Source organism: Ranitomeya imitator, chromosome 3, assembly GCF_032444005.1.
Source record: "Ranitomeya imitator isolate aRanImi1 chromosome 3, aRanImi1.pri, whole genome shotgun sequence".
Classification (NCBI taxonomy): domain Eukaryota; kingdom Metazoa; phylum Chordata; class Amphibia; order Anura; family Dendrobatidae; genus Ranitomeya; species Ranitomeya imitator.
Genome location: NC_091284.1, coordinates 169,617,646 through 169,636,589, shown reverse-complemented (window position 1 = coordinate 169,636,589; position 18,944 = coordinate 169,617,646). Strand labels below are relative to the sequence as shown.

General features: G+C 43.7%; 1 protein-coding gene across 1 annotated transcript in view; it reads right to left on the bottom strand.

The window, feature by feature from the left end:
• Positions 1-4,442: 4,442 nt before the first annotated feature.
• Positions 4,443-18,944, bottom strand: part of LOC138673047 (uncharacterized protein CXorf38-like) — a 32,225-nt gene continuing 17,723 nt past the window's right edge. The window contains exons 5-7 of the mRNA XM_069761605.1: positions 6,283-6,492; positions 6,071-6,197; positions 4,443-5,240 (exon numbers count right to left, since the gene is read on the bottom strand). Coding sequence (XP_069617706.1) covers positions 5,152-5,240; positions 6,071-6,197; positions 6,283-6,492 — 426 coding nt within the window. The 3' untranslated portion in view covers positions 4,443-5,151. The remainder of the gene's footprint in view (positions 5,241-6,070; positions 6,198-6,282; positions 6,493-18,944) is intronic.

Below are 18,944 nucleotides of genomic sequence, written 5' to 3'. Positions count from 1 at the left end.
TCTACTTTTGTCTCATCTGACCAGAGAACATTCTTCCAAAATGTTTTAGGCTTTTTCAGGTAAGTTTTGGCAAACTCCAGCCTGGCTTTTTTTATGTCTTGGGGTAAGAAGTGGGGTCTTCCTGGGTCTCCTACCATACAGTCCCTTTTCATTCAGACGCCGACGGATAGTACGGGTTGACACTGTTGTACCCTCGGACTGCAGGGCAGCTTGAACTTGTTTGGATGTTAGTTGAGGTTCTTTATCCAACATCCGCACAATCTTGTGTTGAAATCTCTTGTCAATATTTCTTTTCCGTCCCGATCAAGGGAGGTTAGCCACAGTGCCATGGGCTTTAAACTTCTTGATGACACTGCGCACAGTAGACAAAGGAACATTCAGGTCTTTGGAGATGGACTTGTAGCCTTGAGATTGCTCATGCTTCCTCACAATTTGGTTTCTCAAGTCCTCAGACAGTTCTTTGGTCTTCTTTCTTTTCTCCATGCTCAATGTGGTACACACAAGGACACAGGACAGAGGTTGAGTCAACTTTAATCCATGTCAACTGGCTGCAAGTGTGATTTAGTTATTGCCAACACCTGTTAGGTGCCACAGGTAAGTTACAGGTGCTGGTAATTACACAAATTAGAGAAGCATCACATGATTTTTCGAACAGTGTCAATACTTTTGTCCACTCCCTTTTTTATGTTTGGTGTGGAATTATATCCAATTTGGCTTTAGGACAATTTTTTTTTGTGTGTTTTTTCATTTAAGACAAATTAAATGAAGATAATAATACCAAAGAATTTGTGATTACAATCATTTTCAGGAAGAAACTGAGTATTATCTGACAGAATTGCAGGGGTGTCAATACTTTTGGCCATGACTGTAGGGGGTATACTTTCCAAAATGGTGTCACTTGTGAGGGGTTTCAATGTTTAGGCACATCAGGGGCTCTCCAAATGCGACATGGTATCCTATCACAATTCCAGTCAATTTTGCATTGAAAAGTCAAATGGCGCTCCTTCCCTTCCGAGCTCTGCTGTGCGTACAAACAGTGGTTTACCCCCACATATGGGGTATCCGCGTACTCAGGACAAATTGCACAACAACTTTTGGGGTCCAATTTCTCCTGTTACCCTTGGTAAAGTAAAACAAATTGGAGCTGAAGTAAATTTTTTGTGAAAAAAGTTAAATGTTCATTTTTTTTTTTTAATCATTCCAAAAATACCTGTGAAACACCTGAAGGGTTAATAATCTCCTTGAATGTGGTTTTGAGCACCTCGAGATGTGCAGTTTTTAGAATTGTGTCACACTTGGTTATTTTCTATCATATAGACCCCTCAAAGTGACTTCAAATGCGATGTAGGCCCTAAAAAAAACTGGTTCCAAAATTGTGCTGATGTAACGTAGACATGTGGGAAATGTTACTTAAGTATTTTGTGTGACATATCTCTGTGATATAAGGGCATAAAAATTCAAAGTTGGAAAATTGTGAAATTTTCTAAATTTTCACCAAATTTCCATTTTTTTCACAAATAAACGCAGCTAATATCAAAGAAATTTTACCACTATCATGAAGTACAATATGTCACGAGAAAACAATGTCAGAATCATCAGGATCCGTTGAAGCGTTCCAGAGTTATAACCTCATAAAGGGACAGTGGTCAGAATTGTAAAAATTGGCCCGGTCATTAACGTGCAAACCACCCTTGGGGGTATAGGGGTTAATGACCTACATTACATCAGATCGCATAGGTATTAAAATGGGAATTGGCACAATTTTACCACTATAGCAATCTTTGGTCTTTTAAGAAGGCTTCTCTACAGATTTTGGAGTGTACTTGTAGTATTTTGTGACCATTCAACCAAACCAGCTTTTATGGCTCAATTCGAGGTCAGGGCTCTGTGCAGCCACCAAACTCACTACTCCACCTCTATATGGTCCTCACCTTTGATGAAGGCCATAGTCACGCTTTAATAGAAACAGAGTATTCTCCAAATTCTGGCCACAAAGTTGAAAGCAAACAAATGTGGGGCCCTGTATGCTGCAGAACGAACACTACCTTCACTGGAAATATGCTGGGAAATGAAACCCTGATGAGAGCCCCATTCTGTTACCGCGACCGTACCATTTTACAATAGGCAGGCAGCTTCTGAAGATTACACAAAGATTCATTAGTTCAATTGACTAGCCAGACAATGGAAATGATTAATCACTCCAGAGAACACATTTATACTACTGTAGAGTCCATCAGTAACGTGCTTTACACCACAAACGTCTGCGCTTGGCCTTGTACCCAGTGCTCTAAGGCCGGTTTCACACGTCAGTGGCTCCGGTACGTGAGGTGAGTTTCCTCACGTACCGGAGACACTGACTCACGTAGACACATTGAAATCAATGTGTCTCTGCACATGTCAGCGTGTTTTCACGGACCGTGTGTCCGTGTGCAAAACACGGAGACATGTCAGTGTTCGTGGGAGCGCACGGATTACACGGACCCATTAAAGTCAATGGGTCCGTGTAAAACACCTACCGCACACGGACGCTGTCCGTGTGCCATGCAGGAGACAGCGCTACAGTAAGCGGTCCCCCCAGCGTGGTGCTGAAGCCGCCATTCATATTTTCTCTCCAGCACCGTTCGCTGGAGAGAAGATATGAAAAATCCTTTTTTTTTTTTCTTCTGTGTTTAAAATAAAGATCCCTGTCCCCGCCCCCCTCCCACCCACTGTGCGCCCGCCCGCTGTTAATAAAATACTCACCCGGCTTCCTCGCAGCTTCCTCTCAGCGCCAGCTTCTCCTGTATGAGCGGTCACGTGGTGCCGCCGATTGTAGTCATGAATATGCGGCTCCACCTCCCATAGGGGTGGAGCCGCATATTCATGACTGTAATGGGGGGCACCACGTGACCGCTCATGCTGGAGAAGGTGCGACGCGGAGAGGACGCTTCGAGGGAGCCGGGTGAGTATTTTATTAACAGCAGGCGGGCGCACAGGGAGTGGGAGGGGGGTGGGGACAGGGATCTTTATTTTAAACACGAAAAAAAAAAAAAAAGGATTTTTCATTTCTTCTCTCCAGCGAAAGCTGCTGGAGAGAAGATATGAATGGCAGCTTCAGCACCAGTTGCAGGGGACAGCGCTTATCTCTAGTGCTGTCTCCTGCACGCTCCGTGTGGTACCCAGTCGGCACACGGCTGCCGCACGTGTGCCACACTGATGTTCAAGGTAAGCAGACGGACACGGATAATTCCAGTACCGGAATTATCTGGACGTGTGAGACTGGCCTAAGGCTTGTACCCAGCTGCTTGACCATGGAGACTTCATGAAGCTCCCAACACATGGGACCCGATTCATCAGTTATTTTTTTTTTTTTAAAGTACGGTAATTTTCCCTTTGTCTTATATCTTGTACTTTTCACTGCCATGTTTTTTAGCCAAACAAATCAAAAGGTGTGTGCAGTTCATTCTTGTTGTGCAAACTCAAATTGTTTTTTTTTTTTTAATCTTGAACTGTTTTTTTCAGTGCAAATATATTTGTAAAATGATGAAAAAAAATTGGCAAATTTTTTTTGGTATACATAGTCATCTTGAGGGGACCGGGTGTGTACATTTGGAAGAAATTTTTATTATTTATTATGCTTTGCTGATATAGGGCTATCTTATTTCACAGCACTTTACAGACATGATTCCCTATCAGTATGTCTTTGGAATGAGGGAGGAAACCAAAGAACCCGGAGGAAACCCAGGCAAACACGGGGAGAACATACAAACTCCTTGCAGATGTTGTCCTTGGTGGGATTTGGACCCAGGACCCCAGTGCTGTAAGGCTGCAGTGCTATCTACTGAGTGACTATTGCTAATGATGAATCAAGTGAAAACATCTTCCTGCCCACATTGGTGTCTTCGAAAAAGAAACGAGCGAACAGATAAAACAGACAAAAAAGAGGTGGAGGAACCTGCTAAACAATTGGAGTGGGGAGGGGGAGAAGCTGGCTAGGGGCCAACATCGAACTAGTCAGGTCTCTTTCTGTGGTCGCCAGATGGCTTTTCATACTGTGTTCTCTGAAACACCTCAGCGATTCAGAGAAAGATCTACCTGTCCACAATCGCTGAGCCAGGGTGTATGATCCAAGCTACCCGTGGTTCGGCCAGCATGAATCTAACGACAGATTCCACTTCTGTATACAGTACATAACATGCGATCCACCATTGACTCTGGTGATACAGCTCACCTCCTCCCACTCCCTGTGTAATGAACTCTGCACAGGGCACAGAATGTGTTTAGAAAACTCTCCCAAATAGTGAGTCAGTGAGCCATCTCCAGTCTTATTTTATTCCCATGGAAGATGCGACAGCTCTAAAGGATATCTCTAAATGCTGTCAACAGCAGCTCAGACAAGATGGCAGCTAAAATGTTCATGTACAAAAAACAAAATAACCATTTATCAGAAATTAAAAACAGAATAAAAATACGAAAATTTATTGATATCTGAATTAGTAAAATACACCCAATACATTCCATTTAAGATTTTGCAAATCCTATTTTACAAGGACTCCTTTACACATTTTTTTTAACCGTTTGTTAATGCTTGTAAAGAAAAACATCATGAGTTTTAATCATTTTTTACCATTTTCTTACAAACATTTTGCTGCTGTTTTTTTTTTTTTATTTTGTAAATTAAAAAAAAAAAGGCAGTTACTAAGACCGAAAGAGGAGGCTATCGGGAAAGTGTTACAAAACACACTGAATTTACAGACCGGTCACTTGTAAATGGCTCATATTTTACATGGTTGGTCTAAAAAAATGCATCTGTAACCATGAATCTGGTGGATTTTTGTTTTAGCTCCTGCGTTTCCATTCCCAAGATATGGTGGCCTCTTCCTTTATGTAAATCTTGTCTTGTTAGACAAGAGGGTGTGGTCTTCTCTGGGCATTTTCCTGGTGGTCACGCCCACTTTGTATATGTAAATCTAGTCCTATAGCAAAGAGAAAAACGGTGCGATACAGGGGTACAGGAACAGGAAAAAAATAAAAATAGCACCAGATTAAGTGGAACAGCGCTATTTGGACCGCGTAAAACATTACATATTTAAGTCCTCTTTAACATCAAGTGACTAAAAAAAAGGTAAAAACAAAAATACCATGCACATCGTTTCGCTAGAACATCTAGCCTCAGTGTCCTTGAGTTAAAAAAAATGCAGTTAGATACGCCAGCAGCACCACTATGAAAAATATTGCAGCACGTCGTGTTTGAATCCAGCCTGAAGGAAAAGAAAAAAAGTCAACACTTCAAATTGTATGTTCTCATTTAGATGATTTACTGTAACAATATGCAGATATGATAAAAAACTGTGCTAAGGGCTTGTTCATATGCTGTGGAAAAAACGTTGCATTTTACGGTACCAGCAAAGCGAATGAGATTTCTGAAAACTCATGCTGCTGATATTTTCCTTTCAGATTTGAACCATCAAACCATTTTTTTTTTTCAATCTACACGTCAATTTTTTTTTCAGCGTTTTTCACCCATTGAAATATATCAAGACAGAAAAAAACAAGTAAAAAGGCATGCAAAAATGGGAGCATTTTACACAGCGTATTTCATACCAATGCTGCAAAAACTCAACATGTGCACATAGCCTAAAGGTACCGTCACACATAACGATTTCGTTAACGATATCGTTGCTTTTTGTGACGTAGCAACGATATCGTTAACGAAATCGTTATGCGTGACCACGACCAACGATCAGGCCCCTGCTGGGTGATCATTGGTCGCTGCGAATGATCAGGACCTTTATTTGGTCGCTGATCACCCGCTGTCATCGCTGGATCGGCGTGTGTGATGCCGATCCAGCGATGTGCTCACTGGTAACCAGGGTAAATATCGGGTTACTAAGCGCAGGGCCCTGTGTGACAGCTCCCCAGCGACCACACAACGACTTACCAACAATCACGGCCAGGTCGTATCGCTGGTCGTGATCGTTGGTAAATCGTTTAGTGTAACGGTACCTTAAAGAATGCACAGACACTATCTTATAGAAAACAGTACAGGCAACAATTCCTGTGATCTCGGATGGATGAGGAAATAACTAACCTTCTTCACTAATTGCAACATGATCCTTACACAATCTGTCAAGGTTCTCTATGTCTTCTTGGAAAACAAATTGGAGATCTTGATTTTGAGCGAGGAAGGCCTTCATGCTGCCGACCTTGACTATATCCTGCAGGAGAATACACATTTCTGTATCAGTCACTTCCTTCCGTGCTGTTCGTTTTCATGCAGTCCTTGTCTATTTTGTGTCTTACCTTTTTAGTCAGTGAACCGTGTTCCTCTATCTCTAGATACAGGTCTTGGATCAGCTGCTGTATCATTAGTCTCTCAACCATATGTGAGGATAAACTAGTATCATTAGTGCTGGAAGGATGACGAGATGTGGTCTTGCTTTGTGGAGTGAAATGGACTCCATCCACCTCATATATGCCCGAGTTTTCTACATTCCAATCCGACACGAGGATCTAGAGTGTAAATGCAGAAATGATTATCAGCATACTATAGCCCCACTACTGGTAACCTGTAAATCTTACTTCGTATGCTATTAACCCTTTAAAGGGAATCTGTCAGGTGATTTTTGTGCAGTATCCTATTAGTATTCTGAAATAAGGCTTGAGCAGCTCTTTCAGGATATGTAACTTTTATTTCTCTACATGGCCCCATTGTGTCCCTGTAAGACCCGGACAAATTGATTGTTGAGAGTCAAGCACATGTAAATGAAAAATGAATATTCACCCCTTCCCCCATCCATAATCCCACCGATCGCTCTACTGGCGTCACTGATTCAGTCAGACTGCCGTATGCCCGAGGATCGCATCACAATCCTCGGACTGGCCGTCTGCTCTTCTGACCTGAGAGTGACTGCTGCATAGAAATACATGCTGTCCCGCTAAGGTCAGGAGCAGGACGGCCAGTTCGAGGATTGTATAACTCAGCAGGAACATGGCAGGGAAAGGGGTGAATATTCATTTTACAGTTACATGCAGGCCAGCAAGTCAAGCGTATGTAAATACTAAATGAATATTCACCCCTTCCCTGTCACCGCCCACCCACAACGGCTGGCATCACTGGATGCAGTCAGATTGCTGTGTTAGGCTACTTTCACACTAGCGTTTTTTTTTACGTACGTCGCAATGTGTCATTTTGGAGTAAAACCGCATGCTGCAAAGTTGCCCACATGATGCGTTTTTTCTCCATAGACTTTCATTAGCGACATATTGCGACGTATCGCCACACGTCTCATCTGTCGTGCGACGGATGCATCGTGTTTTGGCGCACCGTCGGCACAAAAACAGTTACATGTAACGTTTTTTTGAGCGTCAAGTCCACCATTTCCAACCGCGCATGCGCAGCCAGAACTCCGCCCCCTCCTCCCCGGACCTTACAATGGGGCAGCGGATGCGTGGCCCCGTACTGACGCTAGTGTGAAAGTAGCCTTATTCGCCCGGGAATCACATCGCAAACCTCGGACTGGCTGTCTGCTCTCCTGACATGAGCGTGACAACATGTATTCTATGCAACTGTCACTTTTCAGGGCAGGAAAGCCACCGGCCAGGTTTGAGATGCGATCCTCAGACATATGGCAGTCTGACTGAATAAGTGACGCCTATGCATACTTATTTGCCATTTACATATTCTTGACTTGCCGGTACGCGACTAAATTTGTCCGGGGCTGACAGGAACACTATTTCACAATACTATTAGTATACTACACAAAAACCACCTGAAAGATTCCCTTTAAAGGGAACCTGTCAGCAGGATTGTGCACAGTAACCTACAAACAGTGTCACGTCTGCGCCGTTATACCAATTAAAATGATACCTTGGGTGATTGCATCCGTTTTGTGGTTGTTTAATCTTTTTTTTCAGTTTTGAGTTAGGCTGCCGTCACACTAGCAGTATTTGGTCAGTATTTTACATCAGTATTTGTAAGCCAAAACCAGGAGTGGAACAAATAGAGGAAAAGTATAATAGAAACATATGCACCACTTCTGCATTTATCACCCACTCCTGGTTTTGGCTGAGAAATACTGATGTAAAATACTGACCAAATACTGCTAGTGTGACGGCAGCCTTATTGATACGCTCGTGCCCCGCTTGGCCTGTGGGGGGGGTCTTCATGTGGGGCTCTGACTAGGTATTCATAATGCAGACTGCTGACAGGACTGATCCCTCACTCACCTGCCCCCTAGTTTACATAATGAATATCTGTACATTCTGAATAAAAAAAAAACCTTCTGCAGCATAATCGCATGTTTACTGTGCACTTAATCCCTTTTGCTTATTTCATTGAGCGAAGAAAAAAAAAGTAAATTTGAAAATGGCGCCTGCGCGGTAGCAGCTATCGGTGTGTATAGAAATCCCATTGCTGCTATTGTGCAGGCTCCGGCAGCGCTATCTGGTTGGAGAAAAAAAATAAATTTCCTCCTCCAAGATGGCGCCTCCTGCACCTGCGCAATAGCAGCTATAGGCGGTCTCCTAGAGCTGCTATTTCTGCTTTTAAATTCCCTTCTCTTGATTGAAAAACGTTTATTATCACTTCGAACAAAGCTGCCTGACACCTCACAAGCCTTATGTGTGCTCAGTGGGGTGGACTGCGCAGGAACCAGACTGAACAACATGCATATATTGGATGGGGCAAGCGATTTTAGGCTGTGTGCACACGTTGCGTATTTTCTGCGGTGCAGAAACGCTGCAGATCCGCAATTGATTTACAGTACAATATAAATCAATGAGAAAAAAAAGCTATGCACACTTTGCAGAAAATCCAGTGCGGAAACGCTGTGGTTTAAAAGAAGTAACATGTCACTTCTTTTTTGAGAATCTGCAGCGTTTTTGTACCCATTCCATTATAAAAATCCGCAGGGGTAAAAAACGCAGCAAATCCGCAAAAAAAACGCAGCAAAAACACACAAAAAACGTGACAAATCCGCAGGTGCGTTTTCTGCCAGGAGAGGCAGAATCCGCACCAGAAATTCCTAAGCCTAATCCGCAACGTGTGCGCATAGCCTTAGGCTTTGTTCACATGTCCAGTAATCATCCATTAGAACGGATACAGCAGCAATCAACAATTTGTGCAGACGCAACCTTTTTGCCCAGCTAAAAAACAAAACTGATTTCTACTGGATCCGTTTTTTTTAACATTGAAGTCTATAGGAAACGGATCTGTTAAATAGACAGCTTTTATTTCATTTGTGAAGGATCCGTTATTTAAAAAATGGATCCAGTAAAAAATAATTTTTTGTTACCTAGACAAAAAAGTTGCATCTGCATAACTTTTTTGGTAACAGTTTGCTGCTGGATCTATTCTAACAGATTATGGCCGGCGTCACACTAGCGAGTTTTAGGCTATGTGCACACGTTCAGGATTTCTCGCAGAAAATTCCTGAGAAAAACCGGACATTTTCTGCAAGAAATCCGCAAGAAAACTGCATGCGTTTTTGCCACGATTTTCCTGCGGTTTTGCCGCGGTTTTTCCAGACACTTCCCAATGCATTTTGTAGTGGGAAATCCACAAAAAAAAACCCAAATTAATGAACATGCTGCGGTTTTTTCCGCGATGCGTTTTCGTGGAAAAAAACGCATCATGTGCACAAAACATGCGGCATTCATTCTAAATGATGGGATGCTTATTGTATGTGTTTTTTTGCGGTTTTACAGCGTTTTTATCAGGAAAAACCGCGAAAAAAATGCGAAAAAACCGCAACGTGTGCACACAGCCATACGGACGTATGAGCGCAGAAAATACATCCAGAAAATACGCATTGCACACGGCCCAATGATTCTCTATGGGGCAGCTCCTATCTGCTGTATATTACGCATCAGTAATATACGGTATGTTATGGGCGTAGAAAATCGCAGCATGCTGCGTTTGTCAGCGTATTGCCCAAAAAATACGCCAATGAAAGTCTATGGTGGCAAGAAAAATACGGATTACACACGGACCATGCGTGTGACTTGCGAGAAATATGCAGCGGTGTTCTATAGAAAAGCTGGCAATTCAGTGCGGTGTACAGTAAAATCACACTGACAGGTTAGAATAGAATAGGTAGAATAACTGTGTACACATAGAATAAGTATATATATATATATAGTGAACTTTTCAGAATATTTTCCCACGCTCGAGTTCATATGAGTTCATCCAGCAGAGGGCGCATCACCGCGACTCGAGGTAACTACAGTACATTTTCCTGCATTCCATTCATTCACCAAGTTTTACAATCAGGAGCACAGCTGCGTTAGCAGAGCTCCTGGGTGTAAAATGATTTAACCCCTTCAGATGGATTTACAGTGTGGGACAAGACTGTAAGGACGGAAGGTATGGAATATTGTTGTTTGTTTTTTTTAACTTTGTTTCAGGTGACAAGGGTCTTCAGGTGGATTAAGAGTATAATAAAATATTAAAACACCATGTGTCTTTATTTCATTAAAATACTTTTTAATAATGTGTGTGTTTTATTAACCACTAGCTGAAGAGCCCGGCGTTGCCTGGGCATAGTAAATATCTGTGGTTAGTTATAGCACCTCACTTCTCTTATTTTCCCATCACACCTCTCATTTTCCCAATCACATCTTTCATTTTCTCCCTCACACCTCTCATTTTCTCCCTCACTCCTCTCATTCCCCCCTAACACTTGTCATTTCGACCTCACATCTGTCATTTTCCGATCACTCCCCTATTTTCCCTCGCTCCTCTCATTTTGCACTCACACCTTTTCATTTTCACCTCACACCCCTCATTTTCACCTCAGTATATACATGTTTGCATCTCCCTTATATATAGTATACACCTGTATGTCATCTCCTGTATATAGTATATACCTCTATGTCATCTCCCCTGTATATAGTATATACCTGCTGTGTGTCATCTCCCCTGCATATAGTATATACCTGTATGTCATCTTCTATATATAGTATATACCTGTATGTCATCTCCTTCTATATATACTATATACCTGTATGTCATCTCCTCCTGTATATAGTATATATCTGTGTCATCTCCTCCTGTATATAGTACATACCTGTATGTCATCTTCTATATATAGCATATACCTGTATGTCATCTCCTCCTGTATATAGTACATACTTGTAGGTCATCTGCTCCTGTATATAGTATATACCTGTGTGTCATCTCCTCCTGTATATAGTATATACCTGTGTGTCATCTCCTCCTGTATATAGTTTATACCTGTATGTCATCTCCTCCTGTACATAGTATGTACCTGTATGTCATCTCCTCCTCTATATAGTATATACCTGTGTGTCATCTCTCCTGTATATAGTATATATCTGTGTGTCATCTCCTCCTGTATTAGACCTCGTTCACACGTTATTTGCTCAGTATTTTTACCTCAGTATTTGTAAGCTAAATTGGCAGCCTGATAAATCCCCAGCCAACAGGAAGCCCTCCCCCTGGCAGTATATATTAGCTCACACATACACATAATAGACAGGTCATGTGACTGACAGCTGCCGTATTTCCTATATGGTACATTTGTTGCTCTTGTAGTTTGTCTGCTTATTAATCAGATTTTTATTTTTGAAGGATAATACCAGACTTGTGTGTGTTTTAGGGCGAGTTTCATGTGTCAAGTTGTGTGTGTTGAGTTGCGTGTGGCGACATGCATGTAGCGACTTTTGTGAGATGAGTTTTGTGTGGCAACATGCGTGTAGCAACTTTTTGTGTGTCGAGTTGCATGTGACAGGTTAGTGTAGCAAGTTGTGTGCAGCAAGTTTTGTACATGGCGAGTTTTGCGCATGGCGAGTTTTATGTGTGGTGCCTTTTGAGTATGTGCAAGTTTTGTGTGAGGCAACTTTTGCATGTGTTGCAACTTTTGTGCATGTGGCAATTTTTCCGCGTGTGCAAGTTTTGCGTGTGGCAAGTTTTTCATGAGGTGAGTTTTGCACTTGTGGCGAGTTTTGCGTGAGCCTAGTTTTTTCATGTGGCGAGTTTTGCGCATGGCGAGTTTTGAGTGGCGACTTTTGTGTTTCGACTTTTATGTGGCGAGGTTGGTGTATGTGTGGTGAAATGTGTGCTGAGGGTGGTATATGTGTTCAAGCACGTGGTAGTGTGTGGCCCATTTTGTGTGTGTTCATATCCCCGTGTGTGGTGAGTATCCCATGTCGGGGCCCCACCTTAGCAACTGTACAGTATATACTCTTTAGCGCCATCGCTCTTGTTCACATCTGGCAGCTGTCAATTTGCCTCCAACACTTTTCCTTTCACTTTTCCCCATTATGTAGATAGGGGCAAAATTGTTTGGTGAATTGGAAAGTGCGGGGTTAAAATCTCACCTCACAACATAGCCTATGACGCTCTCGGGGTCCAGACGTGTGACTGTGCAAAATTTTGTGGCTGTAGCTGCGACAGTGCAGATGACAATCCCGGACATACATACATACACACACACACACATTCAGCTTTATATATTAGATTTTGTACTATTGGATTAATAATGGATAGGTGTCATAATTGACAACTCTCCATTATTAACCTGGCTTAAAGTCACCTTACAATAGCAAGGTGACATTAACCCTTCATTACCCCATATCCAGGGGCGGACTGGGCCGGGTGGCAGGAATGCATGTGCCCCCCGGGCCGGTGCCTGAGCAGCTGCAAAGGGCCGCTGGAAGACCGGCAATGATTTTACTACATAGCGCACCGGCCCTTTAAATGGTCCTGTATGCGCGCATTCAGTTGCCGGCTCTGACAAGGGCCGCGGCGGCCGGCGTCAGTGCGGGTCATGGGAGCAATGAGCAGTGCACGGCCGCGGTCCTTGTTCCTGCCGCGGTGCTTGTTCCTATCGTGGTGCTTGTTCCTGCCGCCTGCGTGTGCTGAGTGTGCTCGTCTGCTGCTGCCCTTGCCAGCGCGGGCAAGCAGGAGACCCCTCGTGCACACGGAGATGAAAAGACTGGCGCGCGAATAGGGCGCCTCCACCTGTGTCTGACGCTGGCCGGCCGGAACCAGCGTTAGAGAAGACTGCTCAGTGCTCACCAATGCTGCCTGCGGCCGGGATCCTCTACCGCCGACGCTGGGACCCGACCCACCTCAGCCCTTATCCTACCGACCTCCCCCCATCTCAGGGACCTGGGTAAGTCCCAAGATGATTTTTTAAAATGTGTATATACAGTAGTTGCACCTATATAATGTGTGAAGACTGCTATATATACATTATATAGGTGATGCTGCTATATATAATCACTGTATCACCTATATAATGTATGTATAGCAGTCTATATACATTATATAGGGAATGCTGCTACTGATGTGTATAGATTTATATAGGTGACACTGCGGTGTGTGTGTGTATATATTTATATACACACATGTATATTTATATACACACCCGTACATACAGTATATACACAGCAGTATCATCTATATAACGTATATACACATCAGTAGCAGTATTCACTATATAATGTATATAGACTGCTATACATACATTATATAGGTAATACAGTGATTATATACAGCAGTATCACCTATATAATGTATGTGTATATATATATATAGCAGTCTATATACATTATATAGGAAATACCCCTATTAATGTGTATATTCGTTATATAGGCAATACTGGTGTGTGTGTATATGCACACACACGTACATATATACACGGCAGTATCACCTATATATAACGTATATACACATCAGTAGTAGTATTGCCTATAAAATGTATATAGACTGCTGTATATACAATATATGTGATACTGGCTGCTTCTGTATATAATGATAGTATCACCTATATAATGTATATACAGCAGTCTATATACATTCTATAGGCAATACTGCTACTGATGTGTATATTCGTTATAGTTGACACTGCGGACGGTGTATGTATACACACACACACATACACACACACACACACACACCCAGCAGTATCACCTATATATAACGTATATACAGTAACAGTATCTCCTATAGAATGTGTATAGACTGCTGTATATACATTATGTAGGTGATACTATCAATATATACAGCAGTAGCAGTATATATAACGTGTATCCAACATTTGCAGTATCATCTGTATTATGTATAGACTACTTCATATTCGATATATAGGTGATACTGCTGTGTATAGTCGCAGTATCTATCTAATCGTCTAAGGGTCACTTACGTCTGTTTGTCTGTCACGGAAATCACGGTCACGGCCAGCCGCGACCAATCATCGACGGGCACAGTCCAGCCACGAATTGGCCCCCTCCCTACTCCCCTCCAGTCACTGGCCCCATAGCGGTTTAGCAGTCCATTAAACGGACTGCGTTACACCACGGCATAACACGGTGTAATGCAGTCTGTTACCGCTGTTATTAACCCTGTGCGACCAACTTTTTACTATTGATGCGGCCTATGCAGTATCAATAGTAAAAAGATCTAATGTTAAAAATAATTTAAAAAATCGTGCTATTCTCACCTTCTGGTGCCTTTCCTGCTGCTTCTCGCGACGCTCCGGTACCAAGAATGCATTGCGGCAATGACCGGAGATGACGTAGCTGTCTCACGAGACCGCTACATCATCAGGTGTTATTGCCACAATGCATTCTTGGTACCGGAGTGTCGCGAGGAGCATTGGTAAAGGCCTGGGCTGGATCTGGGGGCCGCCGGAAGTTGAGTATATAACTATTTTTTATTTTAATTCTTTTTTTAACAGGAATATGGTGCCCACATTGCTATATACTACGTGGGCTGTGCTATATACTACGTGGCTCTGCAATATACTACATGGCTGTGTTATATACTACGTGGGCAGTGTTATATACTACATGGGCTGTGCTATATACTACGTGGCTGTGTTTTATACTGCATGGGCTATGTTATATACTGCGTGGCCCGTGTTATATACTACGTGGGCTATGCTATATACCACGTGGGCTGTGCAATATACCACGTGGGCTGTGCTATATACTACGTGGGCTGTGCTATATACTACGTGGCTCTGTGCTGTATATTACGTGACTGGGCAATATACTACGTGACTGGGCAATATACTACGTGACTGGGCAATATACTACGTGGCTGGGCAATATACTACGTGGCTGGGCAATATACTACGTGGCTGGGCAATATACTACGTCGCTGTGCAATATACTACGTGGCTGGGCAATATATTATGTGGCTCTGTGCTGTATATTACGTGGCTGTGCAATATACTACGTGGCTGGGCAATATACTACGTGGCTGGGCAATATACTACGTGGCTGGGCAATATACTACGTGGCTGGGCTATATACTATGTGGCTGGGCAATATATTATGTGGCTCTGTGCTGTATATTACGTGGCTGTGCAATATACTACGTGACTGGGCAATATACTACGTGACTGGGCAATATACTACGTGGCTGGGCAATATACTACGTGGCTGGGCAATATACTACGTGGCTGGGCAATATACTACGTGACTGGGCAATATACTACGTGACTGGGCAATATACTACGTGGCTGGGCAATATACTACGTGGCTGGGCAATATACTACGTGACTGGGCAATATTCTACGTGGCTGGGCAAATAACTACGTGGCTGGGCAATATACTACGTGGCTGGGCAATATACTACGTGACTGGGCAATATACTACGTGGCTGGGCAAATAACTACGTGGCTGGGCAATATACTACGTGGCTGGGCAATATAGTATGTGGCTGGGCAATATACTACGTGGACATGCATATTCTAGAATACCCGATGCATTAGAATCGGGCCACCATCTAGTATATATATATATATATATATATATATATATATATATATATATATATATATATATATATATATATATATATATATATCTATCTATAATTAGTCTAGAGATGTTTATATAGTATGGCGCTATGTATATAGTGTACAATTCACACTATATATACACTGCCACATCTCTACACTATATAATATTTACACCGCTCTATATTCCTTAACACGGTATATAATATGCATCTGTGTATATAATAGAATGTAGTATACCGTATATACTCGTGTATAAAGCCGAGTTTTTCAGCATATTTTTTTGAGCTGAAAACGCCCCCCTCAGCTTATACACGAGTCATTGTCTCAGAAAGATGGAGGGGGAGCATTGGGTCACAGAGGCAGGAGCCGGTTGCTGTGGCTAAAGCCTGTGCCGCTGCTAAAGAGAAATGAATATTCACTGCACTGGCAGTGAATATTCATTTTTCTTATAGCGTGCACAGCTGCCGGCTTCCAGCACACATCCTACTTACCTTCCTTGCGCGCCCTCGCTGCATCTCGTTTCTGCGCCAGCAGCTCTTCAGGCCGAGCGATCATGTGTCCTCCGCTCATTAAAGTAATGAGTATTCACCCCTCTCCACTCCCATAGGTGTGGGTAAATATTCATTACCTTAATGAGCGCGGGACACGTGATCACCCGGCCACAGGAGCTGCTCGCATCGGAATGAGATGCTGCGAGGGCATGTGAAGGTAAGTAGGATGTGTTTTTGTTTTTTTTAATAGGAACCATGCATACAAGAACAGGGATAAGGAGCCATGCAGACAAGGACGGGTATAAGGAGCCATGGAGGCAAGGACGGGGATAAGGAGCGATGCAGCCAAGGACGGGGATAAGAAGCCATGCAGACAAGGACGGGGATAAGGAGCCATGCAGACAAGGACAGGGATTAGGAGCCATGCAGACAAGGACAGGGATTAGGAGCCATGCAGACAAGGATGGGGATAAGGAGCCATGCAGACAAGGACGGGGATTAGGAGCCATGCAGACAAGAATGGGAATAAGGAGCCATGCAGACAAGGACGGGGATAAGGAGCCATGCAGACAAGGACGGGGATAAGGAGGGATGCAGACAAGGACGGGAATAAGAAGCCCATGCATACAAGGATGGGGATAAGGAGCCATGCAGACAAGGACGGGGATAAGAAGCCATGCAGACAAGGATGGGGATAAGGAGCCATGCAGACAAGGACAGGGATAAGGAGCGATGCAGACAAGGACGGGGATAAGGAGCCATGCAGACAAGGACAGGGATAAGGAGCCATGCAGACAAGGACGGGGATAAGGAGCCATGCAGACAAGGATGGGGATAAGGAGCCATGCAGTCAAGGACGGGGATAAGAAGCCCATGCAGACAAGGATGGGGATAAGGAGCCATGCAGTCAAGGACGGGGATAAGAAGCCCATGCAGACAAGGATGGGGATAAGGAGCCATGCAGTCAAGGACGGGGATAAGGAGCCATGCAGACAAGGATGGGGATAAGGAGCCATGCAGTCAAGGACGGGGATAAGAAGCCATGCAGACAAGGACCGGGATAAGAAGCCCATGCAGACAAGGACGGGGATAAGGATCCATGCAGACAAGGACGGGGATAAGGATCCATGCAGACAAGGACGGGGATAAGGAGCCATGCAGACAAGGACGGGGATAAGGAGCCATGCAGACAAGGATGGGGATAAGGAGCGATGCAGACAAGGACGGGGATAAGGAGGGATGCAGACAAGGACGGGAATAAGAAGCCCATGCATACAAGGATGGGGATAAGGAGCCATGCAGACAAGGATGGGGATAAGGAGCCATGCAGACAAGGATGGGGATAAGGAGCCATGCAGACAAGGATGGGGATAAGGAGCCATGCAGACAAGGATGGGGATAAGGAGCCATGCAGACAAGGACGTGAATAAGAAGCCCATGCATACAAGGATGGGGATAAGGAGCCATGCAGACAAGGATGGGGATAAGGAGCCATGCAGACAAGGATGGGGATAAGGAGCCATGCAGACAAGGACGGGGATAAGAAGCCATGCAGACGGGGATAAGGAGCCATGCAGACGAGGACGGGGATAAGGAGCCATGCAGATGAGGACGGGGATAAGAAGCCATGCAGACGGGGATAAGGAGCCATGCAGACGAGGACGGGGATAAGGAGCCATGCAGACGAGGACGGGGATAAGGAGCCATGCAGACGAGGACGGGGATAAGGAGCCATGCAGACGAGGACGGGGATAAGGAGCCATGCAGACAAGGATGGGGATAAGGAGCCATGGATACAGGAACGAGAGACCCTCATTAATTGTTAGAAAAGTAGCGGACTCTTTATTGGCCCATGTGGCAATGTTTTGGATCCATAACTGAACATTTCTCTGATATGGAAGTGAAATGTTGCCACATGGGCTAATAAAGAGTATAAAAAAAATTGGTTCCATTTTCTTCCACAAAAGTGGTACAATTTTCTTCCCACTTGCTGTCCGTGTGCAGTCGTTTTTTTTTTTTCTCAGCACAGCAGATGTTGCAGTCCGATACACGGCGAGTCAGACCATTGAGGAGATGGAGAAATGAATTTCTCCTTCTCCTCCACATCTATGCTGCGAGAGCATTGGAGCACGGACACTTGGCTCACGCTCACAGCAGAGCAAGAGCCGGGTATCGTTGGCATATCACATCCGATTCCATATTCTAGTGTGATTCCACCCTAAGCCCACGTTCACATGGTCAGTATTTGTTCAGTATTTTAATCAGTATTTGTAAGCCAAAACCAGGAGTGGGACAATCCAGAGGAAAAGTATAATAGAAACATATGCACCAATTCTGTATTTATCACCCACTCCTGGCTTTGGCTACAAATACTGAGGTAAAATGCTGACCAAATACTGAAAGCGTGGCCTTATCTGTATTGTACTGTATATCTGCACAGTACCACTCCTCCTGTCCTGTATATATACACTGCACAGCACCACTCCTCCTGTCCTGTATATATACACTGCACAGCACCACTCCTGTCCTGTATATATATACTGCACAGTACCGCTCCTCCTGTCCTGTATATATACACTGCACAGTACCACTCCTCCTGTATATATATATTGCACAGTACCGCTCCTCCTGTCCTGTATATATACACTGCACAGCACCACTCCTCCTGTATATATACATTGCACAGTACCACTCCTCC